The sequence below is a fragment of the Narcine bancroftii genome, chromosome 1 (assembly GCF_036971445.1).
Source record: "Narcine bancroftii isolate sNarBan1 chromosome 1, sNarBan1.hap1, whole genome shotgun sequence".
Classification (NCBI taxonomy): Eukaryota; Metazoa; Chordata; class Chondrichthyes; order Torpediniformes; family Narcinidae; genus Narcine; species Narcine bancroftii.
In genome coordinates this window covers 158,516,104-158,543,773 of record NC_091469.1, presented here as the reverse complement: position 1 = coordinate 158,543,773, position 27,670 = coordinate 158,516,104, and the positions used below count along the sequence as shown (strand labels likewise).

Below are 27,670 nucleotides of genomic sequence, written 5' to 3'. Positions count from 1 at the left end.
AATAGCATCAAAAAATCTCAGTGCAAACTCATCCTCGAAGCAGGACACTTTGACCAAAATTCCTCCACTCGAAACTTAACGCAAACCCATCCCTTGAATCCCCAGAGAGGGTTCATTTGAAAACAGACCTGATCCATAGAATTCAAATCCCCTCTTCAACGTGCTCTGGGAAAAGTGGAAGACGAACACATTTGAAGGGTAAGCAGAACCCCTGCTATCTGATGCTGTGGCGGATTCAGAAGCACACTGGCAGGAGATGTGCGAACCGCACCACCCCCACGCCCCCCCCCCAACTAACTGTTATGCAGCACATTCACACCTCGGAAGTCCATCGCTGTGGAAATACCAACATATTCAGATCTAGGAGGACTTGTATGATATTAGTACGCGAATATCCCTTCAGATGGAATTGATTGCGGAACTGCAAGGTTCTCAAAGAGCATTTTCCAATATTATTTCGCACTTTCAGCATTTGCATGCTCCCATTTTAATGAAGTCAGCAGGGATTATTGATGCAAAAACACAGAAATGCTGGAGGAACTCAGCAGGTCTCGCCGCATCCTTACCGACGTTTCGGATCTCAGCCCTTCTTCAAGGTCTGAGCAAAACGTAGGCAGGTGCCTGAATTAAAAGACTGAGGAGAAGGCAGGGGGAGGCACACAGAACAAGGGGCAGAAGGTGTTCACTGGATATGGATAGGACAGGCGAGAGGGAAGGAGAGAATTGATGGAGGGATAGGGTGTGTGAATATGATTACTGATGTCACTACTTGCCATGACAGGATTTTAAGTGAAGCCCTTCAACAAAGCATGAATGGTGCACAAATTATAGGATGCACTTTCATTTATTTAGCACCCTGTACAACCTCAAGTTTTAAAGGCCCCTGGGTGTTTTTCTTGCTGTTGGAAGGTTGGCCAAGGATCAGCTCATGAATCATCTGCACTAAACAAAGGAAGGTCATAACCAAACGTTTGAGCAAGTGAACCTGGAAGAGGCAGCGTCCGTGGAAAGGGTCAGGTGTTTCGGGTGGGGACCCTTCATCCAGGCTGAAATTTTATTATGGGGCCTTGACTCAGTCTCGCTGAGGGACCCAACCCAAAATGCTGCCTACTTCTCTCCACAGATCTGCCTGACCCACCCCCACCGAGTCCCTCCCTGCTCGCTGGCGGACTCCAACATCTGTGGTTCTTGCGTTTCTTCGATGAACCAATACCAGCCCATCTTTGGTGATTATTAGATGTGAAAATTTACCCTGCCTTCTGCTAAGTGCCCACAGGGGCTTTACATTCGGGAGGTCAAGCCAATAGGTGTCGCTTTAACACTTGCTTTCTTTCTGGCAGTGCAACACCCCTTCAGTACTGCTCTAGGGAATCGGCTCAGGTGTTAGTGCTAACATCGCTGGAGGAGGGATCGTGAACATGTTCAGCTACTTTTTAGTTGGCATCAGTGAAAAGACCAGGTAGAGCAGTGGAGGCAGAGCCTATGGAGTTGCATGGGTATGTGATGGATAGAGTGGAGGGCATGGAGGAGCAGTGTTAATAACCATCACCAAAGGTACAGGTCTGTGGTTGACCAAAGGCTCTTTTGTGGCCCAGGAAGGATTCGACCACAGTGCTGGTGACACTGGATGCAGTTCTGCTGATCAGTTCCAGACCTGGCACCTCCTGGGACAGGCGGGTAAAAATTTCGGAATCTTTTAGTAGCCCTGAAACTTGCTGGTGCAGGACGCCCTCCTCTCCCTCGCTGAGGTACAGGCGAGGATCCGCCACCGCTTCCTTGGCCGACCTCTCAAAGTAAACCAGGTTGGCGATCACTTGGGCAGAGACAAAGGGGGCAGCAGATCCCCCCGAGGTCACCACGGCCAGGACGTCATCTCCAGCTGCGGACCTCAGCACCCCTGGGCAGGCCCAGTACAGGGCAGAGGAATCGGAGCTCCCTGTAAAGTCACTTAGGAAGAGGCCAGAGGAAGGGGAGAGGGTCTGGGCTCCGAAGGTACTGTTGAGAGAACTGACCATGGCCAAGATGTTGCCGGTGCTGTCGATCACTGCCACGTGGCTACCTCCTGGAGCCATCCTTCTCCAGCCTTTGCCCTCACCTGGGTTCTGAGGAGTCCTGGGGTCGAGCCACATGAGACCCAGGTACATTTGCTGGGCTATGCTCAGAATATTTCGGTACATGTTGGACGTGTACGTGGCAGTGGAAACATTAGTCCAGGAGAGGCCGAGCTGACTGATCCTGGTCATGAGCTGGATCAGGAGGTCTCCGGAGGCAGGAGGTGGGGGGACAGCCAGGGAGAACCCCTGTAAGTCGGTCACCAGAGGCTCGATGAGGGCCACCCTCTGCCGCTCCAGGGCTGTGTTCAGCGCTTGTGGGTCCCACCTTAGGTCCCGGGACAGCCGCTGGGCCAGAGGTTCTGGGAAGGCGGTGCCCTCCATCTCCCGTGCCAGTTCCAGCACTTCTGCCAGCTTTTCATTGGAGGTGTGGGCTCCCACTCCCTTTGTCCCCCTGCCCCGCTCGCAGAGGAGTGGGCACAGGTCGGCACCGTGGTCTGCTGCTTCCCTCGCAGCTCCCGCCAAAATCTGGTCCACAACGAAGCCTTCCCTCGCCAGCTTGGCCGGGCGTCCCAGCAGTCTGGCCCAGGCCAACCTGCCGTACTCCTGATGCATCGCCCAGAGGCCCTGAAGCAATAACGGGGTGCCCAAGGTCAGGTTCAGGGGCACCTTTGGAAGGGCATTCAGAGCTTTGGTTTTTCCCGAGGTCCTGTTGTGGAAGACAGCTGTAACAACTCCACCTGCAATACATTATTCAGAAATAAAACATTACAGCACAGAAACAGGCTCCTCAGCCCATCTAATCCATGCCAAACTATTACCTTACCTAGTCCCATTGACCTGCACCCGGATCACACCCCTCTCATCCATGTACCCATCCAAATTCCTCTTAAACATTGAAATTGTGCCCGCATTCATCTGGGAGCTCCATCCACACTCCCACTGCTCTCTGCATGAAGAAGTTCCCTCCTAATGTTCTCCTTGAACGTTTCTCCTTTCACCCTTAACCCATGTACTCTGGCTTGTATCTTTCCTACCTTCAGTGGAAAAAGCCAACCCACATTTACTCAGTCTGTCCCCCTCATAATTTTAAATACCTCTATCAAATCTCCCCTCATTCTTCTAAGCTCCAAGGAATAAAGTCCTAACCTGTTTAACCTTTCCCTGTAATTCAGTTGTTCAAGTCCCGGCAATGACCTTGTAAATTTTCTCTGCACTCTTTTCATCTGATTGATATTGTTCCTTCAAGGAGAATGGGCTATTTGGCCCATCAAGTCATCGTCGCCATTCGAATCATGGCTGATGTATTTTTCCTCCCTACCCCATTCTCCTGCCTTCTCCCCATAACCATTGACACCCTTACTAATCAAGAATTGATCAACCTCTGCTTTAAATCTACCCAACATCTGCGCTCCACAGCTGTGTGTGGTAATGGCTGAAGAAATATCTCCTCATCTCTGTTCTAAAGTGATGTCCTTTTATTCTCACGTCTACTTCCCCACTGCTGGAAACATATTCTCAATGTCCACTCTCTCCAGTTCTTTCAAAGTTCAGTAGGTTTCATTGAGTTCACCACCCCCCTCCCCCATCCTTCTAAACTCAATGCTGACTCAATGCAGAAATGAATCAGGCATTGAGTGCGACTCAACAACCCTCTCTGTAACTGGATTCTCGACTTCCTATTGGAAAGACTACGGTGTCTGGGTCGGTAGCAGAACTTCGAGCACTCGCACGCTGAGCACTGGCGCACCTCAGGGCTGTGTACTCAGAACGATCCTGTTCATGCCGCTGACCCATGACAGCATCGCCAGATCCAGCCTCAACAGAGTCATCGTTTACAGATAACACAACAGTAGTTGTGGCCTCGTCAGCATCAACAGAGAAGTGGAAAATCTCATGAAAATGGGGCGAGAGTAAACAACCTGAGTCTCAACGTGGACAAGACGAAGGAGAATGATCGTGGACTTCAGGGCGACCAGGGACAACCACACGCCACGATATAGTAATAGCTCTGAAGTGGAGGGAGTGGAAGGTATTAAGTTCCTTGGAGTTCACTTAAGAAGTGATCTATCCTGGATACACAACATCTCTTCACTGGTCAGGAAGGCACAACAGCGACTGCACCTCCTGAGAAGACTGAGGCGGGCAAGGCTACTGGCCACCATCGTGTCAACTTTCTACAGGAGCTCTATCAAGAGCTTCCTAGCCGGCTGCATACAGTGTGGTATGGTTGCTGTAGAACATCAGATCAGAGGTTGATCCACAGGACCATAAAAGCGGCAGAGTCTCCCTTCCCTCCATCGATGTGATTTACCAGAATCATTGTTTAAAGAGGGCTCGCAAAATCACTGAGGTCCCCTACCACTCTGCACACAGCATCTTTCCGCTGCTCCCATCGGGGGAGAGCTACGGAATTATCAGATAGAACCACCAGACTGAGGAAAGGCTTCTTCCCTTAGGACTGCTGAAACTCTCAGTGACTCTAATATTTATTTTAATATCTGTACATATACAAACGATTATATATACACACTTCATATGTGTCATGTCTATACACGTTTTGCACAATTCTGCACCGTGGACAGGAGAAAGCTGTTTTGTCAAGTTGAACTGGTACTTTTCTTTGGCTTGGCTTCGCGGACGAAGATTTATGGAGGGGGTAAAAACTCCACGTCAGCTGCAGGCTCATTTGTGGCTGACAAGTCCGATGCGGGACAGGCAGACACGGTTGCAGCGGTTGCAGGGGAAAATTGGTTGGTTGGGATTGGGTGTTGGGTTTTTCCTCCTTTGCCTTTTGTCAGTGAGGTGGGCTCTGCGGTCTTATTCAGAGGAGGTTGCTGCCCGCCAAACTGTGAGGCGCCAAGATGCACGGTTTGAGGCGATATCAGCCCACTGGCGGTGGTCAATGTGGCAGGCACCAAGAGATTTCTTTAGGCAGTCCTTGTACCTCTGTCACGGTGGCCAGTGGAGAGCTCGCCATATAACACGATCTTGGGAAGGCGATGGTCCTCCATTCTGGAGATGTGACCCACCCAGCGCAGCTGGATCCTCAGCAGCGTGGACTCGATGCTGTCGACCTCTGCCATCTCGAGTACTTCGACGTTAGGGATGAAAGCGCTCCAATGAATGTTGAGGATGGTACAATCGGATGACAAATAAACAAACTCTGAACCTTGAAACCTTGGCAGTGCAATAAGCTCCTTGGTAAAATTAGAAAATCTCCAGTCACCCATGTTGAAATGCAGATGCATTACCGCAGGGACCCGGCCAATATTTGCTCCTCCCTTAGAAAGTAGAACAGGGAACAGTGACCTTAAGCAGGCCACACTCTCATGGGCCTGGTGTCACACGCTGATAAGGACATTCGATTGCCTTCCCTTTCCTCACCCAGATTGAATCGTGGCTCCATGGCTGGTCTGACCGGCTGAGTGCAGAATTGGTAAATTTATTGCTTCATTAGAAAAATCTGACACAGCTTCCAAGCACTTTTTTTCCAGTGCAATATATTATCATGATTTGCTAATCCTATGACGTTTAGATCTACAACTGCCAGTCCAAATGCAGAAAAATGTGGCAAACTGATCATTCAAATACTGCCTGTAACCCTCATAAAACAGATTTCAGACACACCAACAAGACAACTGACACTTCTCTCAAAGTATTCATTCTGTAGAGTGGACGTGTTGAGGCTAATAATAGTTGTCCGTAAATAAGTCTCTCCGCTATTTGCTGTCAAGGTCTGCATTAAATATTGACTAGGACACCGAGATAATAACCTGGTCTTCTTCGAATAGCAATAAGTCAGCTATAGCACCCGTCTGCAATGACAAGCTGTGGCTTTGATTTAATGTCCTCTCCTTCAATAAGCCTGAACTCTTTGAGTGAACTTTCGGTCTAGTTTACATGCTGGTGAGACTCGAACTCCCAGGCTCCTGACTCCGGAGGAAGGACTGTTACTGAATGACAAGACACATCCAGCGTGGAGAGCAGATTGCTGGCATCACATGGATGGTCTGAAGCTGCAGGGTGGGCCAACAGAGATCTTAGGGTCCACAGATCCCTCGAGGATGACCTTCATTAGTCGGGGGATTGAGTTCAGGAGCCGGGAGGTCACTCGATAAGCCACACGTGGAGTACTGCGTTCAGTTCTGGTCACCTCATTACAGGAGAGGGTACAGTGGAAATTTACCATAATGTTGCCTGGATTGGAGAACGTGTCTAATGAAGCTAGGCTGACAGAGCTGGGGCTTTTCTCTTTGGTGCAACAAAGAACGAGAGGTATTTTAACAGAAAAATAGAAGATTATGAAACATCCACAGAGAGTGGTGGGTGCCCGGAATGCATTGCCTAGAATGAAGGAGGAGGCTGGTACATTAGGGACATTCAGAAGACTCTTAGGCAGGCACGTGGATGAAACGAAAATGGAGGGTAGGTAAAAAATTAGATTGATGTGAAGTAGATTTACAGAGGTCAGCACAGCATTGTGGTCCAAAGGGTCTGTATTGTGCTGGAATGTTCTATGTCAGCCATTCTCAATGGGGCCACATTTCCTTTAAGGGGCATGGATTGAAAGCATAAAATATTTTAATTTTTTAATGCAGTCAGTAGAAGAGAAGTACGGAAGAAACCAACTAAACTTGACTGCTTCACAGGGAAGGGGGGGGGTGGGTGCCATAAACTTTGAGCAGATGCCGAATGGGGCATTTCCGAGAAAAAGGTTGAAAATGGCTGTTCTATGTTCTGAGATAGTGAATGGAGCTCAGAACATCACACAATCCCCCTTCCCCTCCATGGACTCTGTCCACATCTCTTGCTCCCTCGGAAAGGCAGCCGACATACCGAAGGACCCATCACACCCCGAACACGCTCTCTTCCTCCCCCTTCCATTGGAGGGTGAAATTACACAGCAGCTGGCGTAAAGGCTAGTCTTTCTCCCCACAGCTAATGTTCTTGGTTGACCTACAGATATAGACATATAATGAAGCACTGTAGCAGGTCCTTTCAGCCCAAGAGCCCGTGCCTGCCCAATTACATTCAATTAACCTACACCCCCAGTATGTTTATGAAGCTAGGTTGACAGAGCTAGGATTTTTCTCTTTGGAGCAACAAAGGTATTTTAATAGAAAAATACAAGATTATGAAACAGCCAGCACCTTTTCCGCAGGGTGACAGTAGTAAATACTTGAGGACATCTGTTTGAGGTGAGGGGAGAAATGTTTGGGGAACATGAGAGAAGTAAGTCTTTTTACACAAAGAGTGGTAGGTGCCTGGAATGCACTGCCTGGGCTGGGAGGTAACCAGAGCATCTGGAGATACCCACACAGACACAGGGAGAACGTACAAACTCCTACAGACCACTCCGCTGCCTTGGAAAAGCAGCCGACGTATTAAAAGCCACACACCACCCCAGTCGCGATCTCTTCAATCCTCTCCCGTCAGGAAGAAAAATGTGACAGCATTCACCACCAGATTCAAGGACAGTTTCTTTCCCACTGTTGCCAGCAGTGAATTAGCCTTGCCGAAGTAAAATGATGTTTCTTTCACTCCGTACCAACTGATCTCTCTCTGTAACTCTACATTTCTGCATTGTACGATGTCTAACTTGTACAATGCATGAGATGTCTACTTATCTGCTTGCAAAACAACTTCTTTTACTGCATCTTGATATTAATGACAATAAACTTGAACAATTAAATAAGACCACACTCTAGAGCAGTGGTTCTCAACCTTTATTTCCACTTATGTACCACTTTAAGTAATCCCTCTGCCATCGGTGCTCTGTGATTAGTAAGGGATTGCTTAAGGTGGGATGTGGGTGGGAAGGGAAGGTTGAGAGTCACTGCTCTAGACCCAATTGTTACTGAAATATTTCGCTTGAGAAAAATGGTCATTCGACCATTTCCTTTGGAGTTATAAAACCAGACACATAACGAGTCAATTAGGTACGATTAAAACAGTGGCTTTCAAACTTTTTATTCCCACCCACATCCCAACTTAAGCAATCCCTTACTAATCACAGAGCACCTATGGCAGAGGGAATAGTGGAAAGAAAAAGGTTGAGAACCACTGCTCTAGAGAATAGCGTTACTATAAATCATAAAGAAGGCTTGCCAGCAGCCATACTGTGTGAGGAGTTTGAGGAGATTTGGTATATCACTCAAGACTCTTGGAAATTTCTACAGGTGTACCAGTGGAGATATTCTGACTGGTCGCATCACTGTCTGGTATGGAGGTGCTAACACTCAGGGCAGGAAAAGAGAATTGTGAACTCGGCCAGCACCATCGTGGGCATCAGTCTCCACACCATTGAGATGTCTACAGGAGGTGATGCCTTAAGAAAGCAATGACCCTCAGCACCCAGGCCATGCCCTCTTCACATTGCTGTCAGGAAGGAGTTAGAGGAGCATGAAGACAAACACCCAGTGGCACAAGAACAACTTCTTCCCCTCTGCCATCAGATTTCTAAATGGATAGTGAACCACAGGCCCTGCCTAATTTTCTCCTCTTTTGCACTAATTTATTTATTTTAAAATGTAATTTATAGCAATATTTGCACCTGTAATCGTGCCACAAAACAACGAATTCCGTGGCATGTTCATGACAATAAATCTGATGGTGAAATCAGAAGTATAGGGTATAAAATACAGTTAGTGTCGAGGTATCATTATTAGTTTGTGTGAGGTCCATTTAGAAGTCTGATGACAGCAGAAAGAAACTGTCTGTGAAGTGCAGAGTTAGAGAGTGAGATCAGTGTGTATGGAGCACAGCCAGCATAATTTTACTATTTTGAGATTCCTTGAATCTGGAAGCCTATGCTTTCAAACACATGTCAGTCCTGCTTCGTGATCAGGGGAAGAGAGTGTGCTGGGGGGGGGGGGGGGGGAATGTGACAGGTTCATTGTTTTACAGCGACACCTGGAGCCCCCAGAGCAGCCATTTCTAATCCGTCCATTAAAATTACCTACCTATTCCAGTGCTGTGTGGATGCACCACGCCCAAACACAACATTGCTACGACTCCAGCATCCACCGCATTGCCTCCTTCAATCAGGATCTCCTTTGCAAATCTGGAGCAGATCTCTTAATGGGAAAAAAAAAGTTTGCATTAGGTTGATTACTGATTGTAAAGTCGCCCTGACGAACGGACATAAGAATAATAGATGTATAAATGTTGTTTCCCTTGATGGGAGCGACTAGGACAAGAAGGCACAACTTCAGGATTGAAGGGTGTCCACTTAGAACAGAGATGGGGAGGAATTTCTTTGACCAGAGGGTTGTAAATCTGTAGCATTTGTTGCCACAGGCGGTTGTGGTGGCCATGACATTGGCAGAGATTAGCCAGGGCATCAAAGGTTATGCGGAGAAGGCCAAGCAGTGGGGTTGAGCGGGGAAATACATCAGCTCATGATTAAATGGTGAGGCAAATTTGATGGGCTGAATGGCCTGTTTCTGTTCCTATGTCTTATAATTTTATGGTCTTAACACCACTAGTGCAACCTAATTGATGCACGATAATGGGCCTTTACCACCTCCCCAAAGTCCTGTTTCTCTACAAATGGGGGATTTAATTTCTGGGACACTGCAGACAATTAGGAAGCAAAAACACATAATATGATTTTAAGATCCCTTTACTGTCATGTAAAAGCATAGAATATGTAATATTACATGAAATTGCATTCTGCCTGGCCTAAGGCAAACAATGAGTTGCCATTAGTCACCTGGCACCCCTACAAGAGAAAGAGAAGCAAAAGAGAGTCTCTTCAGAGTCATTAAACCCCTTTTACACAGGGGCTAAAATACGGGAATTAACCGGCTTTTAACCACTTCGCTTCACGGGAAGGCGGGGTGGGGGGAAGTTGTCATTTTCATCCCATGTATTACCTGCCAAGGTAGGTAGCATCAGAGCCGATGTGTTTCGGCTTACCCGCTTTCCCCGGTCCAGGATGGTCGAAGGCTGCGGTGTATTGATGATGTTGAAAGCGCGCGACTTACCAGCGGGAGATTCAAACTTGAAACGGCAGCAACAAGGTCGCGACAAAGTCACTGTCTGGCATGTATGTTATACATCACGCAGGATGCTGTAATGCTGCAGGTCCCGCCTCCTTTTGTACCAGGATGCTGGGTCCCTATGTAAAAGGTTACACTGAGCTGGCTTTACTTGGTTCAGTGTGATCGATCTGACCTGACTTTAAACACGGGTCGCTCACACACCGATTAAGTGGGATCACTGTGTAAAAGGGGCAATAGAGTGTCCGCGGATTCACCGCCAGTGCTTCAGCGGCCTCTGCCGCTGCACAGCTTCTTGTTTGATTCATTGGCTCCTGATCCAAGCCTCCGACATGATCAGGAACCCTTCAGTGACCGAGGCCCTTCGGGAGCCCTTTCCTGTAAAGCAGTCAAGTTTAGTTGTTTTTGTCCATACTTCTCTCTTCCCAACTATATAAAAAACATGAAAAATGTTGTGATTTCAGTCTGTGGCTCTTCTCCCTTAAATGTGTGGTAGCCTCAAAGGTGGGGAGTGGGGTAGGGACCCGTTGAGAATGGCTGCCATAAATGACAGCAATATTTAGAAATGCTACTGGATTCTGAAGCAGTCTTCCTGACATATCAGCTGCCCAGTGATCCATTCATTAGCTGTGGACGTTGCTACAGCCACATTCCTGGCCACACTCCACACTCAAGGATAACAAGCTTATTAAAAAATACAAGGCCAGCACCAACAACCCACTACTTGATTTATTCAGTATCCTCTCCCAATTATCTTTTATCACCCTGCTCCACAGGTTCTGACCCTTCATCGAGGATTTTTTTTATCTCTAGAAATCTCAAACAGGCTGTCTTAAAATAGATGTCCTCATATAAATGATTTTCAGCCACTTACTTTTTCAGAACTTTTTACCTTAGAGAGTCTTCAGTTGGTACTGTTAAGACTATAAGACAGGAGCGGAAGTAGGCTATTCAGCCCATCTAGTTTGCCTCGCCATATAATCATGAGCTGATCCATTTCCTCACTCAGCTCCACTGTCCGGCCTTCTCCCCATAATCTGGCTAATCAAGAACCTATCAATCTCTGCTTGAAATGCACCCAATGACCCGGCCTTCAAAACTGCCATGGATTTACCACCCTCTGGCTGAAGAAATTCCTCCAGTGGGCACCCTTCAATCCTGAAGTTGTGCCCTCTTGTCAATGACTCTCCCACCTTGGGAAACAACCTTTCTACATCCATGCCTTTCAACATTTTGTAATGTTTCAATGAGATTCACCTCTCATTCTCCTAAATTCCAATAGGTATGGGCCGAGAGTCATCAAATGATTAACCCTTTCATTCCCAGAATCATCCCTGTGAAAATCCTCTGAATCCTCTCCAACTTCAGCACATCCTTTATTAAATGGTGAGGTGCCCCAAACTGCTCACAGTACTCCAAGAGCTTTATAAAGCCTCAATAACTACCACATCACGTGGGGAGAAGGCAGGGAAGTGGAGCAGGATGAGAGAATGGATCAGCTCATGATGGAATAGCAGAGTGAACTCAATGGGCCGAATGACCTACTTCAGTTCCTGTATCTTATGGTTTGATTTGTAATCTCCTCAGTTTTGTGCTCCAGTTCCTCCTTGGTCCACCTTTGCATCTCCATGGAGGCTCACTTGATTGTCCCACAACTGAGCAGACCTCAGTCTCTGTTCAAGTTCCCAATCCCTCTCCCCCCCTCCCCACCCCCCCCCCACCAACCACCACCACCAACCACCACCACCACCACCACACCCTTTACAGGCAGCTCCCTTGCTTGCAAGGGAAATTATGATCATTATCTCACAATACCTTTGTACTCCCATCTAATTTAATTTAATTTGGTGATATAGCATTGTAACAGACCCGACTAGCCCTCTCAGTCCAAATACACCCATGAGTCCAATTAACCTGGTGGGAATGTGGTGTGTGGAGGGTCATGTGACCTCTCTGCCTAGAACCTGGTGTGAAGTCACATCACCTGCCAATCAAGGTTGGATTCTGCCCACCCATTAGCGCACACCTGACCACTGGCCCTTTTAATCACCTAGTGATAACCTGGCCCAGACCCTCCGGCTTACTGTACTGTAAAGTCCACCACATGGAGAAGCTCTTCCTCTTTGCCCTTCGACCCTGAGATGGACCCTGCTGTGGACAATGCTGGGGAATCGTTGGTAAGGTGTGCACTACATAGGGATTGGGGCTCTTGTGCACTGTTTAGCTGTTGAAAGCATCTGAGCTGCGTCCACATTAGACAAGGAATGGCAGGTAGCATGTTGTAGACCTTAGTTGTGATAAGCCTGTATAAACAGTTGCTGGTATTAGGAGTATTAAGTCCAATGTGACTGGGTTGTAATGTGTGGTGTGATGAGAATACTTGCATGTGTTTCAATAGAGATTATTTTTGCATTCAGCCTGTGTCCAGATCCATTATGCTTTGAACTCACCAAATTTCTCCCTTCCCACACAACAACCTACTAAACCCATACTCCTTTGCAACGTGGGAGAAACATAGGAACATAGGAAGTAGGAACAGGAGTCGGCCAAAAATGGCCCATCGAGCCTGCTCCGCCATTCAATACGATCATGGCTGATCTAATTTATGACCTAACTCCACCTACCTGCCTTCTCCCCATATCCCCTAATTCCTCTATCATGTAAAAATTTATCTAACCAAATTTTATATATGTTTAATGAGGCACCCTCAACCACTTCCCTGGATAGAGAATTCCAAACATTCACTACTCTCTGGGAAAAACGATTTTTCCTCATCTCTGTCCTAAATCTACTCCCCCGAATCTTGAGACTGTGTCCTCTCATTTTAGTTTCCCCGGCCAGCTCAAAAAACCTTCCTACATCTATCCTATCCATACCCTTCATCATCCTATATGTTTCTATAAGATCTCCTCTCATTCTTCTGAACTCCAGCGAATACAATCCTAGACGATTTAATCTTCCATCATAAGTCAACCCCTTCGTCCCAGGGATCAACCTAGTAAACCTCCTCTGGACCGTCTCCAAAGCCAGTATATCCTTCCTCAAATATGGAGACCAGAACTGGACTCAGTACTCCAGGTGCGGTCTCACCAGTACCTTGTACAGTTGCAACATGACCTCCCTACTCCTGAATTCAATTCCTCTAGCGATGAAGGCCAACATTCCATTTGCCTTCTTAATAACCTGCTGCACCTGCAACCTAACTTTTTGCGATTCATGCACAAGCCCTCCCAAGTCCCTCTGCACAACACCATGCTGTAGTTTTTCACCCCCTAAATAATATTCAGCTCTTTTATTTTTCTTGCCAAAGTGGATCACCTCACACTGACTAACATTATACTCCATCTGCCAGACCTTGGCCCACTCATCCAGCTTAACTCTATCCCTCTGCAGACTCTCCACATCCTCATGACAATTTGCTCTTCCACTCAATTTGGTGTCATCCGCAAACTTGGCGACACCACATTTTGTCCCCTCCTCCAAGTCATCAATGTAAATGATGAACAGTTGTGGGCCTAACACTGACCCCTGCGGCACCCCACTTACCACTCTCTGCCAACCTGAAACACTCCCATTTATCCCGACTCTCTGCCTCCTGTCAGACAACCAATTTTCAATCCAGGCCAATAGACTTCCCCGGACTCCACTTTCCTGTAACTTACTGAGAAGTCTCTTGTGCGGCACCTCATCAAACGCTTTCTGGAAATCCAAATAGACAACATCAACCTGTTCCCCTCTATCCACCGCACCCATTATATCCTCAAAGAATCCTAACAAGTTTGTCAAACAAGATCTTCCCTTTCTAAAACCATGCTGCGTCTGCCTGATTGAACCCTTAAGTTCCAAAAGTTTCACTATTTCATCTTTAATGACGGCTTCAAGCATTTTACCAATGACAGACGTCAAGCTAATGGGCCGATAATTTCCAGTCTTCTGCCTACATCCCTTCTTAAAAAGTGGCGTGACATTTGCTGTCTTCCAGTCTGCCGGGACCTGCCCAGAATCCAAGGAATTTTGGTCTATGACCACCAATGCATCAACTCTAACTTCTGCCATTTCCTTCAGAACCCTTGGATGCATTTCATCAGGACCAGGAGAAAACCTCACAGGTCATGGGGAGAACGTACAAAGTCCTTGCGTACTGATTCGAACCCAAGTCGCTGACGCTGTGGCAGCATTGTGTCAAATGTGCCACCCAAAGTTTATATTATTGAGAGGGGCTTCACGTTCCGACGGGTCTCGCATCGCCCACTATGTGAGAAGTAAAATGTGTTTGCCCTACCAATATCACCGCTGGTGTGAACATTTCCAAACATGTTTTTGAAAAATAACTTGTGCTGTTTTGTGGCAGGATTGAGAATGGTCCACAGCACTCAGATGCTCAGCTTTTATTTAACCTATTTCCTTGTGCTTTTTTAAAAAAAAATTTTATTTTTCACACTATGAACCATACTGACCAAAATACACACAAACATTTCCCTCTTGAATATACACAGTGTCATTTTCTCCCCTTTTCCCCCCTCCTTTCCCTCTCACTCAACATTCAACATATATGATACATTAAACCCATTAAACAATGTCATCACACAGTAAAAATAAACAAGAAATTTGTTTCTTCTACTTTTACATCCTGGGTCAGTTCATTTCGTCTCCTTCTCCTTCTGTCATTTTAGGGGGTGGAGGTCCGCGGTAGGCCCTCTCTGTTGTGTTCCATGTACGGTTCCCAAATTTGTTCGAATACTGTGATGTTATTTCTTAAATTATATGTTATTTTTTTCCAATGGAATACATTTATTCATTTCTCTGTGTAAAAAACGAATGTCTGCAGTCCTTGTTCTTCTTGTTTGGTGACGCATTGTTCTAAGCCGTGAAACCAAGCACGGATTCATCGATCAGATATGGTTTTATACATGTACACATATGCATACATATCATATAAAGCAACAGTTACTTATGCCCTCTCACACACTCACGCCCAGAGACCTACCCCCACACACAGGCACATCAGCTGCTTGGGTCCAGGAGCCGTTTAATTAGACTGTGCTGATCTCCATCACAACTCATTTCCTGGCGTTATGCCTCAGTCATCTTCCTCCACAAAATCCATCAATTCAAATCGAAAGCTTCCACTGACAGCTGGTTGTAACTGCTTACTGAGGGAGAGCTGCCGATTCCCAGCACAGGGAGGGGTGGGGGTAGGCAGTGAGTAAAAGCGATTTTAACTTGAAGATTATGCCTCTTTGTTCTGCACACTCCCAGTTGACTTGTTGTCGTTAGTTGTTTTGTTTTCAATTCCTTTGAAGATCTTCGGTTCATCCAACCAAAGGTAAAACAAGCCCTCAGCCCCACCAATAGGGTCCAATTAGCATGGTGCAGGCCACTCGGCCCGACTCATCCATCCCTGCACTCGGCCCACAACCCTCAACCCCCGTTCCTATCCTTGTACCTGTCCAAATGTGCCACCCACAAAAGTGGCAGAGAAGCTCAGCAGGTCACACGGCATCCAGAGGAAGTGAAAGCCAGCCGACGTTGCGGGCCTGGGGATGTGGTGAAAGAGACAGGCGCCTAAATAAAAATGAGGGGGCAGGTAGAGGGAGGAGCGCAGGCTTCCTCCTTCCCCTCCAGGGTGCTGAAGCTGTCACCTGCGCCACACACTCTGGAATCGTTTCCTCTATGCACCTCGTACATCCCCTCTCAAGAGTTCTAAGGGTCTGGGAAATGAAACATTAGTTCTTTCTTTCTCTCCTTCCATGGGTTATGTTTTGTCTGCTGAGTGTCAGACATGCAAACAATGTCCTCTGAGTAACTGAGTCTTCAGTGCTGGGCCTACTCATCTGGAAGAGGATGCTGTCACTGGATCTCTTCGGAGGGGTATGCAGTGAAAGCGTTGGTGATATATCCATGTTGTATGAAGAAATTCTCAGGACAAGAATAAACTCCAGAGGTTCGTTAACTCGGCCTGCGACATCACAGGCATCAGACTTCACTCCATCGAGGACATCTACAGGAGGCAGTGTCTTAAAAAAGCAGCCTCTATCCTCAAGGACCCGCCACCACCAGGGCCATGCCCTCTTCTCTCTGCTATCATCGGGACAAAAAAAAGTACAGGAGCCTGAAGGTGAACGCCCAGCGGCACAAGGACAGCTTCTTCCCCAATGCCATCAGATTCCTGAATGATCAATGAACCAAAGGCAATGTCCGACCTTACATCCACTATTATTTTTATTTATTTTATAGGAATGTTGTAAGATGGTTCTAATATGAATGTTTGCCCTGTGACGCTGCCGCAAAACACCAAATTACGTGACTTGTTCATGACAATAAATTCTGATTCTGAAAAGTTGAGCGAGCTCAGGGGTTTTCCCTTTGGAGTGGAGAGGTAACTTACTGGAGGTGTATCAGATCTTGAGGGGCTTAGGCAGGTTGGACAGCCAGCAGCATGTTTCCAGGACATCTGTTTAAGGTCAGTGGAGGAAAGTTCTGATGTAGGTTTTATTATACAGAGAGTTGTGGATACCTGGAATGCATTGCTGGGGATGGTGTTGGAGGCTGGTGCAATAGGGACATTCAAAAGAGTCTCAGATAGGTGCATGGATGTAAGAAAAATAGAGGATTATAGGTGTGAGGGAAGAGTGAGATTGTTCAGTATGGGTCTGTACCACATTGTTGGCCAAAGGGTCCATACTGTGCTCTTGGTCAAGACAGAAAAGGAATTGCCGATGTTTTGGCAAAATTATTTTTCTCCCACTGATACTACTTTCCCTGTCAAGTTCCTCCCACAGATTGTTTTTTGCTCCATATTCCAGCATTTGCAGCCTCCTGTGTGTCTGTAAATTAATTCTTCATTGAATAAAATAACAAATGTACAATGCACTTCTCCGCTTGTTTCACAGGTGGGGATCTGACAAATGTAGAGCGGAGGGATCTAGGAGTACAGGTACATAGTACCTGGAAAGTGGTGTCACTGGTAGATAGGGTGGTCAAACGACTTTCAGCTCATTGGTTTTCAACAGAGTATTGAGTATGGAAGTTGGGATGTCATGTATCAGTTGTATAAACCACTGGTGAGGCTCCATTTGGAATATTATGTTCAGATTTGGTCACCGTGCTGCAGGTAAGACGTCATTGAGCTGGAGAGGGTGCAGAGAAGATTTACGAAGATGTTGCCAGGACTCGGGGGCATCTGAGCTGCAGGGAGAGGTTGAGCAGACTGGGGCATTCCTCCTTGGAGTGCAGGAGAATGAGGGTGAACTAACAGGGGTACAAATTCATGAGGGGAATAGATCCAGTGAACGCAGAGAGTCCAGAGTAGGGGAATCGGTAAACAGAGGTCACAGATGAAGGGGATGGAGAGATTTAACAGGAACATGAGGGGTTTTACATAGGGGGGGGGGGGAAATGTGGAACGGGTTGTGGGAGGAGGTGGTTACAGCAGGTATTATTGCAATGTTTATGAAATAAAATGGACAGATACATGGATGGGATGGGTTGAGAGGGATATGTGCCAAATGTAGGCAGGTGGGACTAGTGTGGGTGGGACATTTTGGTCAGCATGCGCAAGTTGGGCCAAAGGGCCTGTTTTATGCTGTATGACTAGAAATGAACAAGTTTGATTTGGGAAAGAAAGAACTAAAGTAGACTAAAGGCAGGGATTTTTCACCTGGGAGTGAATCAATTTAATGGTTCTGCAGAATAATTGCTGGAGCTTCCACTGCGCTTAACGACTTTAATTAAGATCTCTTGCTGAGTACTGCTGACTTTGTAACTCTTAGCCAATTATCGGGATTCAGTTGATGCGGAGACATTGGAAAGTAGGTGTGGTGAGAGACCAGTGGGAGATAGTTAACAATCCCAAAGTTAGCTTAGTGTTGTTACGAATTAACAACCCTTTTAATTTTGTTTGGGACTAAAAGGACTTTGTTAGCTAACAAAGGAACAGCAATGGAAAATTCAATGGTACATTCAAAATAATAGTTGTTATTAAACTATCAATAACATTTAACATTTCTTACTTATCTCTAAACTTAACCCCACTATGTGTGTTTGTGTGTGTGCATGCATGTGTAATTAAAGGCCCAATCTGAAAAGTCAATTTTTAAAACTTCAGCATCATTTTAGATTTGCTTGAAGGTCTTAAATTTTCAGTTCAGGAATAATTATAAAGCGTTTTTAAACGTATCTTCAGGCCACTTTAAACTCACAATTCTTTTGATGAGTTGTCCTTGAGATAGAAATAGAAGTGACCATCTTCTGAGCCACAAATGTATCTCCTATGAAAAGGATGATAAACTTCCTGTCTTTCCGGAGGTCAAATGGATAATACTTGTCTCTTCAGGATGTCTATTTTTCTTCTCTTGAATGAAGATTTTGGAATCTATTTTCCAAACGGTAAGACTATCCTCTATATCTGAGTGACAGCCAGAAATAGCTTCTCTTTTGAAATCTACTTCATTTTTTCAGAAGTAATACATTAAAGCAGCTATTCTGGTTACTATAATTCAACCCTGTCTTCCACAAGGTTCCAACTCCTATGTTTATCACAGGGACTTGACTTCCATACTCTGATCCAAAAATGTCTGAATTCAATAATATATTTCTCCAAGTCATGTACCAGTAACTTCATCAACAAGATCAGTCCCAATTCTTGAAAACCACACGACTATCAGTTTCCTTTCAACCAAACTTTGGGCCTTCTCAAAACCACTCCACATCCATAACAACCTCTGATCTCATCTCTGTTCAAGAGGCTTAAGTAGTTTGGTTTGTTTAAAACAGATGGCTTCCTTCAGCAGTTCTTATTGAGGACTTGGATACTTCAGTTTTTAATAAAGCAAACACTCCATTGTTTAATTAAGACCCACTTCAGATCCATTAGCTCTGCCTTTCTAGACGCCGTGACTCCGAGAATGAACTCTCTTCTCCAAGTGCAATGGTTCTCTGGAAATGTACAATGATCTGTGTGTGTAACCCTGTAACCAACCTACAACTTAACCAAAGACATATTTACCTGAAATATAGCTTAACATTAACCTAAATATGAACACAGATCCATTACAGTGTTCACCAGTCTTGATGGGGGATACTTTCAATGATGGAGGATTGGAAGATTGGTTACAAAAGGCTTTTGTTGTGTCACCTTTTCAGGATGTCACACGTCACATCAGAGCCTACACAATGCAGGCATTGTTGTCATATTCGGAATAAGCTAATTGAGCAACATGGCAGTGCAGCAGGTAGAACAGGTGAGGACAGAAGAAAGGTGAGAAATGATTGGGGGAGAGGGTGGCTCTGTGACTACAGAGCAAGAGGAAAGATTCAAGATTCAAAATATTTGTCATTCAAGAAAACAGAAATGTGATATTACATAAAATTTCTTTTAGTCTACCGTAAATCAGACAAAGATTCGCTACCGCCAAAAATAGCTCAGTGTCCCTTACAGCCAGAGAGAGAGAAGCAAAAGAGAGTTCCCCAGGGTCATTGAGTGTCCGTGGCTTCACCTCCAGTGCTCCTCCAGTCCAAATCACCACCCACCAGAGACAAACCTCCGACACGGTCAGGAAGCTTTCAGCACCCTCTCCATTCTGGTTCCAATACCTGGTGCCCCTTCAGCCAATCTCGAGCCAATCTCCAGCGACCCACTGCCTGGTGTGAGTTCTTTGACTGCGGTTGCCAGCAGCCCACATCCGACGTGAATACCTTACCTCGTATCTAGCGAATTTTTTCTTAAACGTTGCAATAGTACCTGCGTCAACTCCAATTGTAAATATTTACGTATCTCTGATCTTACTTTTATTATCTCTTTTTCTGTCTTGGTGTATTGCAGTCATTTAATTTACACTATTACTTTTGCACTAAAACGTACTGGGGGGGGGTGTAGATTAATTGGGCGGCGTGGGCTCGTGAACTGGAAGGGCCTGTAACCGTGTTGTAGGTCTAAATTTTAAAATTAAATAAATTTAGACTTTATTGGAGCTGAGTATATTAGTAAATATCTCAGGTACCTGTGTGACTGCAGTAAGTAAGAATTTCAGTGCATCTGTGCTTATGTGTATGACAGTAAATTCTCATCTCATCATCTGATAAATAAAGGTACAAGTTTCCATGATTGTCACATAATACTACATTTAGAACGTAACATACATGAAATTCTTTAACTTTTATCTACCATAAGGCAGACAGAGAGTTGCCACTTTGTCCAGCAGTAGACATGCAGGCGATCCCCGATATACGACCATAATGGGGTCCGAAGGATTGGTTGTAACTCGGCTTTGGTTGTAAGTCAGGGAAAGGGGACCTCGGGCTGCTGCAGGGAACAGGGACCTCGGGCTGCCGACAGAGAATGGGGACTTTGGGCCATGGGGAATGGAAAGCGGGGCTCCAGGCAGAAGCGGGGACCACTATACACAGTACTTTTAATACAAACTATGTTTACAGTAGTTTTAATAGAGATTTTTTTTAAATATTTTGGTCGTATATGCGGGTGGACATAACTCACATATGTTGGAAGTTGAGGACCACCTCTACAAACATCCAGCACGGTAACAGGCCCTTTTGATCCATGTGCCCATGCTGCCCTAATTACACCCAATTGTCCAACAATCCCTGCTATGTTTTGAAGGGTGGGAGGAAACTGGAGCCCCTGTGGAAAACCCACACAGACATGGGGGAAATGTAAAAATTCCTTACAGACAGCACAGGATTCGAAGCCGAATTGCTGGCGCTGTAACAGTATTGCTCTAACCGCAGATTCAGTGAGCTGAAGGGATTGGTTCCATGCTGTAATTCTGTGACTCTCCCTTTAATTTGTACACAGAAAGCAATGCACTGTTTCAGCACATGACGGACATGGTTTGTAGTGGCATTGAGTGAAAGACAGGCATTATTTGACAGGCCAAAGAGCCTACCACTGCTACATCTTATAGACATATTACTGGGAGACTGCACAGCTTCCCAACTCTTTTTCAATGAGGTGTGACCTCTTCCACTGACCTGAGGGAGCAACCAAGGCGTCAGGTTCACATCAGGACTCATCTATCTCGAAAACCAGGGTGGGAAAAGGACAGGGTGATTGGGGGGTGGTGGGGGGGGGGGGGGAAGAGGGCGATGACAAAGCTTGAGAGGGAAAGGAGCGAAATCTCGGCACTGACCTGAATCGGTGATCGCAGCAGCGTGGTGGTAAATTCCATGTTCGTGGTGGTGATCGCCAGTGTGCTGGGGATGCCCGTCTGTATGGTGAGCCATTGCACCCCCTGCACCAGGAGTATCCAGGCTAGCGACCCACAAGGTGGAGAACCCAAAATACAGCCCAATGCCAAGGAGCACCATGGACGCAGTGACATAAATGCAGGATTTCTGCTTCTGATGTGAGAGCATGGTATGCGCTGCCGGCCTAAAGCAAAGAGAACCATTGCTGGGTATCACAAGAAACTGCAGATGTGGAACCTCAAGCAAAGAACAACCAGCAGGGAGGATTTGTCAGGTCGAGCAGTATCCTCCATCAAACTTCCACAGGTGCACCGTGGAAGGTTTACTGACTGGTTTATCATAGCCTGGTTCAGGAATGTAGAAGGTCACAAACACAGCCAGATCGATCACAAACTCAAACCTCCCATCCACTGCAGATATCTACATGAAGTGCTGCCTCAAGAGGGCAGCCGACATCATAAAGGACCCCCATCACCCTGGTCACAGCCTCTTCTCACTTCTACCTTCGGGCAGAAGGGACTGAAGCCTGAAGACCAGCACCCTGAGGTTCAGGAAGAGTTTCTTTCCAGCGGTGATCAGGCTCTTGAATCGCTCTTTGATACACTGATCATGGATTTCCTGAACACCCAAAAGGACTGTGTGCATTATTGTAATCCTACTTCTCTTTCTTGCTCTTTGGTAATTGAGAATATTTATTATTTATGATTTGTATCTATTACTTTTTCAATTTAATTTAACAAATACAGTAAAATCCCCAGTATCTGGAATTCAAGCAACCGGCAACCCAACAAACCTGCAAAAAAAAAAGGGTGGAAATAAATAAATATTAAAATAAATTATGATTTAAATAAAAGTTTAAAGTTGTAAAAGTAAATGCTCTCTGAAGCAACACACATCCCCTTGGTGAAGACAGGAGCAAACAATCAGCCAGCGGAGCGCCCTGGTTGTGCCCCCCATCCCCCCCACAGCAGCCGTTTGAATAAAGTTGTGTTTGAATAAAATGGCGGAACCCAGGATGAAGAGCCGGTTGATGCCGCTCGGCGCTGGGGCGTCTCTCCCAAAGTTTATCCCTATCCCTGCCCAGTAAGAGTCTTTATTAGTGTTAAATATACTAGTCAGGCTTTGTCTGTAAACTTGGGGGAGGGGTTAATTATTATGGTGACACGGTTGGAAAAGCAGTTAGCGCAAATGCTGGTTCAGTGCCAGTGATTGGGGTTCGAATTTAAATACTGTAATTTACAGGAATTATATGATTAAAGTGAACTTTACATAATTAAGTACTACAATATGTTGTTTTTCAATTAACTACATTTTGCACGGTCTTTTATATTTTAAATGGTGTATTCTTTTTATTTTTGAAAATTTTATTTATCACCTGTATCAATACCAAACGATTATTCAATTATATATAAATAATACAATAATATTCAATGCAAGATGATACAAAAAAATTATATTTTTCCCCCAAAACCCCCCTCCCCCCCAAGGAAAAAAAGAAAAGACCTAGACTATATATTAATCGTTAAATATATTCTCTTCATATAACTATTGTATCTCCTGATCATTGATTGAGAGGAGTGGATGATGTGGATGGGTTTTTATTAACAAATTCCATATATGGTTCCCAAATCTTATAAAAATTCCTAATCTGATTCTTTAAGCTATGTCACTTTTTGTAATGGCGTACAATTTTGTATTTCATTGTTCCATCATTATAAAATGTTCTGTTTTCCACGTCACTGCTACACATTTTTTTGCTCCGCTATTGCTGTATTAAGAAATTTTCCTTGATGTTTATCCAACTTCAATTTCACACCTTCTTCATATATATGTCACCAGGTAAAAATATTCTTGTATCCTTTTATATTTTTATCTTCATAATTTGACCTAATAATATACTCAAATCTTCCCCCAAATTTTCCACTTTGACACAGGACCAAACTGAGTGTACCAAGTCCCTACTTCCTTGTTACATCTAAAACATTTCTCAGAATAATTTAAGATTAATCCTTTTGATTTTTATGGACTATAAGTTCCTTTTATATATTCCTTTTTGATGACTTTTGAGAAATGTGAAATACCAAACAATAATCTCTTCATTCTATCAACTTAAAATATGTTTAAAAGGGAAATTAGGTTTGAGTTTAAGACTGCCAGAACAGAATCAATTTGAATATTTAATTACAGATACATTTAATGAGAAACTTATTACAAATATGTATATAAAATGACAGGATACTATGAAAAAAAATTATACAATTCAGAACAAAGATGGGAAAAGATCTAAATATACAAATTCAAGAAGAAATTTGGTCAAGATTGTGCTAAGAGAGTGTAACAAATACACTTAATGTTAGATATCAAATGGTACAGTATAATTTTTTTTACATCAATTGTATTATATACTCCACATAAATTAAAAGGATTAAAAGGTGTATTCTTAATGTATTAGTTAGGCATTGAATGTTGAGGATGGAGCGGAGACAACGCTGGTGGAAGCGTTCTAGGAGCCATAGGTGATGCCGGTAGAGGACCCATGATTCGGAGGCGAACAGGAGTGTGGGTATGACAACGGCTCTGTTTTCGCTTATCTTTGTGAGGTTTTTCAGTTGGTTGTTTTTCTAGACTCTTTTGTGTAGTCTTCCAAAGGTGCTATTTGCCTTGGCGAGTCTGTTGTCTATCTCGTTGTCGATCCTTGCATCTGATGAAATGGTGCAGCCGAGATAGGTAAACTGGTTGACTGTTTTGAGTTTTGTGTGCCCGATGGAGATGTGGGGGGGCTGGTAGTCATGGTGGGGAGCTGGCTGATGGAGGACCTCAGTTTTCTTCAGGCTGACTTCCAGGCCAAACATTTTGGCAGTTTCTGCAAAACAGGACGTCAAGCGCTGAAGAGCTGGCTCTGAATGGGCAACTAAAGCAGCATCGTCTGCAAAGAGTAGTTCACGGACAAGTTTCTCTTGTGTCTTTGTGTGAGCTTGCAGGCGCCTCAGATTGAAGAGACTGCCATCCGTGCGGTACCGGATGTAAACAGCATCTTCATTGTTGAGGTCTTTCATGGCTTGGTTCAGCATCATGCTGAAGAAGATTGAAAAGAGGGTTGGTGCGAGAACACTCGAGATGGCAGAGGTCGACAGCATTGAGTCCACGCTGCTGAAGATCCAGCTGTGCTGGGTGGGTCACGTCTCCATCGCCTTCCCAAGATCGTGTTATATGGCGAGCTCTCCATTGGCCACCGTGACAGAGGTGCACCAAAGAAAAGGTACAAGGACTGCCTAAAGAAATCTCTTGGTGCCTGCCACATTGACCACCGCCAGTGGGCTGATATCGCCTCAAACCGTGCATCTTGGCGCCTCACAGTTCGGCAGGCAGCAACCTCCTTTGAAGAAGACCGCAGAGCCCACCTCACTGACAAAAGGCAAAGGAGGAGAAAAACCCAACACCCAACCCCAACCAACCAATTTTCCGCTGCAACCGTGTCTGCCTGTCCCGCATCGGACTTGTCAGCCACAAACGAGCCTGCAGCTGACGTAGACATTTACCCCCTCCATAAATCTTCGTCCGCGAAGCCAAGCCAAAGTTAGGCATTATAAGAGTGTGACTCAGTCAACTGGAAAGTTCACATAACTGGCATCCGTGATCCCTGTAGGTGCCGGATACTGGGGATTTTACTGTACTGTTGTAGTTTTTTAACGATGTACTGTTTGGTGGCAGCAAGTAAGAATTTTGGTACATATCTACATTGTACTCATGTATGTGACATTAAACTCATAATCATTTTATCTGCGCAGGAAAGGGATGGTTTACGTTTCAGTTCGAGGCCGTGTCAGGACTGAGTTTCGAGGGGAGATAGCGTGAAGAGGCAAGGGGTGCAACAGGGGTTGGAGGTGATGGGTGGAAGCAGATGAGGCGGGGAATGATGGGCAGATAGAACCAGGTTTGGGGAAGGGGAGGAGTGAGAAGGTGGAGGTGGAACCAGCTAAGGGCAGTTTAATATACTGGGACAATGGAGATTTTTCTTCCTGAACACTTCTGGGTGTATTTTATAGATTTTGGGCTGCTAATCATGAAAATTATCTTAAATTTTATGATCATGTACTTTTTTTTGGATATAGTCTATTTTCATGATTTTCTGTCATATTTTAAGTCTACTTCAAGGATACAAAACCATGAAGTGCCACATGTCATTGAAAATTCATTTTCTGCATTCACACTTGGACTTCTTCCCCACTGATCTTGGTGCAGCCAGTGATGAACGTGGTGGAAGGTTTCACCAGGACATAGCGACCATGGAAAAGCAGTATCAGGGCAACTGGAATCCATCAATGCTGGCTGTCTGTTGTTGGACACTGACATGAGAGGCATCAGATGCGGAGTACAAATGAAAATCAGCGGCAAAACATTTTTAAGTCAGTTGAACTAACGCAATATGTCATTATGCGATTAAACACACTAAATTCAATAAAAGTTAATGAAAATCTGAAATCATCTCTGTATTTAGCTTGTGGTCTATCGTAACCTCCAATTTTCTTTCAGGAAGCAAACCTCTTGGAAAAAAAATGTGTTGTCCAGTGATATTGTTGGTGATTGGAGGATCTGGCAGAAGAGGACAAATCACCTCCCAAGACACTCAAGACCATTCAAAATGAAGCACCTGACTTAATTGGCAACATATTCGGCCAGTCAAAAAGTTAACTTGCATCTTGACCGGTGGCTGAACTTGAACCATCGCAAATTGTATTGCAGTTACTCCCCCAGGCTCGTCCAACACTATCTCCTAAATCTGTACCACCAGCAGGTCATGGGGATCAGATTCCTCTGCAGGCAGCACAATGTCCTGACTTGGAAATTTATCACCAACTTCATCATCACTGAGTCTAAATCCTGGAATGAAACGCGGACGTCTGCAGATGCTGTGATTATACTGTAACACAGAAATGCTGGAGGAACTCAGCAGGTCTCACAACATCCATAGGAGGTAAAGGTATATAAAGATATATAACTGGCATTTCAAGGAAAAAGTGAAAAGCAAGAAGGCGCCTGAATTAAAAGGCTGAATTAAAACTCAGATGGCTGGGTGGCTAGGACCTATGTGAGAGTCTGTGGCCAGGGCATCAGGAGGTCTGGTGGGCAGCAGCCTGGGTGAGTGTCCACTGTCTGGGCATCGGGAGCTCAGTTGGGTGGGCAGCCAGGGCATCGGGAGCTAGAATGGACAGGCGGTCGAGGCCAAAAATAGGAGGGCTGATTTTTTTACACAGGTCGTATGAAACACACCATTTTTGAGCCAAAAAAGAGGGGAAGGCGACTATTGCACAGAAACAATTATACAGTAAATTTATTTTACCCAGAGGGTGGTGGGTGCATAGAACCAGAAGAGATGGTTGAAGCAGGTACTACTGTAACGTTCAAGAAACATTTGGACAGATACATAGATGGGATGGGAACTTTAGAGGAATATAGGCCAACTGCAGGCAGGTGGTACTAGTAGGGGTGGGATATTTTGGTCAACATGGGCAGATTTGGCAAAAGGGCCTGCTTCCATGCTCTGGGACATAACAACGTGCTGTGTGAGGAGGCACTGAGTGGACCTAGGCAACGGGGCAGCCATTTTTATTGTACTTCTAAATTGTAGGCTGTGAGCTCGGGGAGGAGCAAAGGCTAACTGCGCAGGCGTGAGTGACGTAAGCAGGGTTTGGGCGCCAGGTTTAATACAGTAAGCTCCTTTCTATTTACTTTAATAGCTGTGTGAGGAGGCTGGAAAGCAATTGAGTTTAACAGGTAGAGAGCAATAAAATGAGGGACAGCTATTGGAGTGGCTCAGTGTCAAAGTGGGGGTATTGATGTTGTGGCTTTATTGAGCAGCAGCTGAGGAAGAGTTTTCTCCTCACAAGGTAAGGGTGGTAAGTTTCTTTAATTAATTGTGATTATTGCAGGAATTAAGTTATGGAGCCAGAAATTAGGGCAGTCCAATGTTCTGATTGCAGGATGTGGGAAGTCAGGGGCAGCACGTGTCCCTGATAACTACACCTGCAAGGTGTGCATCCAGCTGCAGCTCCTGGGAGACTGAGTTAGGGAACTGGACGTGGATGAATTCAGGAGTACTTGGGAAGCAGAGATTGTGATAGATAGGAGCTTCAGGGAAGCAGTCCTCCCTAAAAGCAGGGAACTAGGCGACGGTCAGGAGAGGTAAGGGGGAAGAAGCAGAGAGAGTAGGGTAGCCCTGAGGATGTTCCTGTTAACCATAGATATTCCATTTTTGCTACAGTTGGTGGGGATGACCTACCAGGAACAAGTTGTGGTTGGGATAATTAGGGGACAGGCAAGAGGTTCTGTGGGAGAGATTGATTATCACGGATGCCAGATATGTGAACATCAGGGGTTGAATTTTTCATTCAGGGAGTGGTGGGAATG

General features: G+C 45.3%; 1 protein-coding gene across 1 annotated transcript in view; it reads right to left on the bottom strand.

The window, feature by feature from the left end:
• Window positions 1-452: 452 nt before the first annotated feature.
• LOC138765401 (glutathione hydrolase 6-like) overlaps window positions 453-27,670 on the bottom strand; it is an 85,426-nt gene continuing 58,208 nt past the window's right edge. Inside the window, exons 2-4 of the mRNA XM_069942446.1 lie at window positions 21,205-21,446; window positions 9,017-9,130; window positions 453-2,791 (exon numbers count right to left, since the gene is read on the bottom strand). Coding sequence (XP_069798547.1) covers window positions 1,536-2,791; window positions 9,017-9,130; window positions 21,205-21,446 — 1,612 coding nt within the window. The 3' untranslated portion in view covers window positions 453-1,535. The remainder of the gene's footprint in view (window positions 2,792-9,016; window positions 9,131-21,204; window positions 21,447-27,670) is intronic.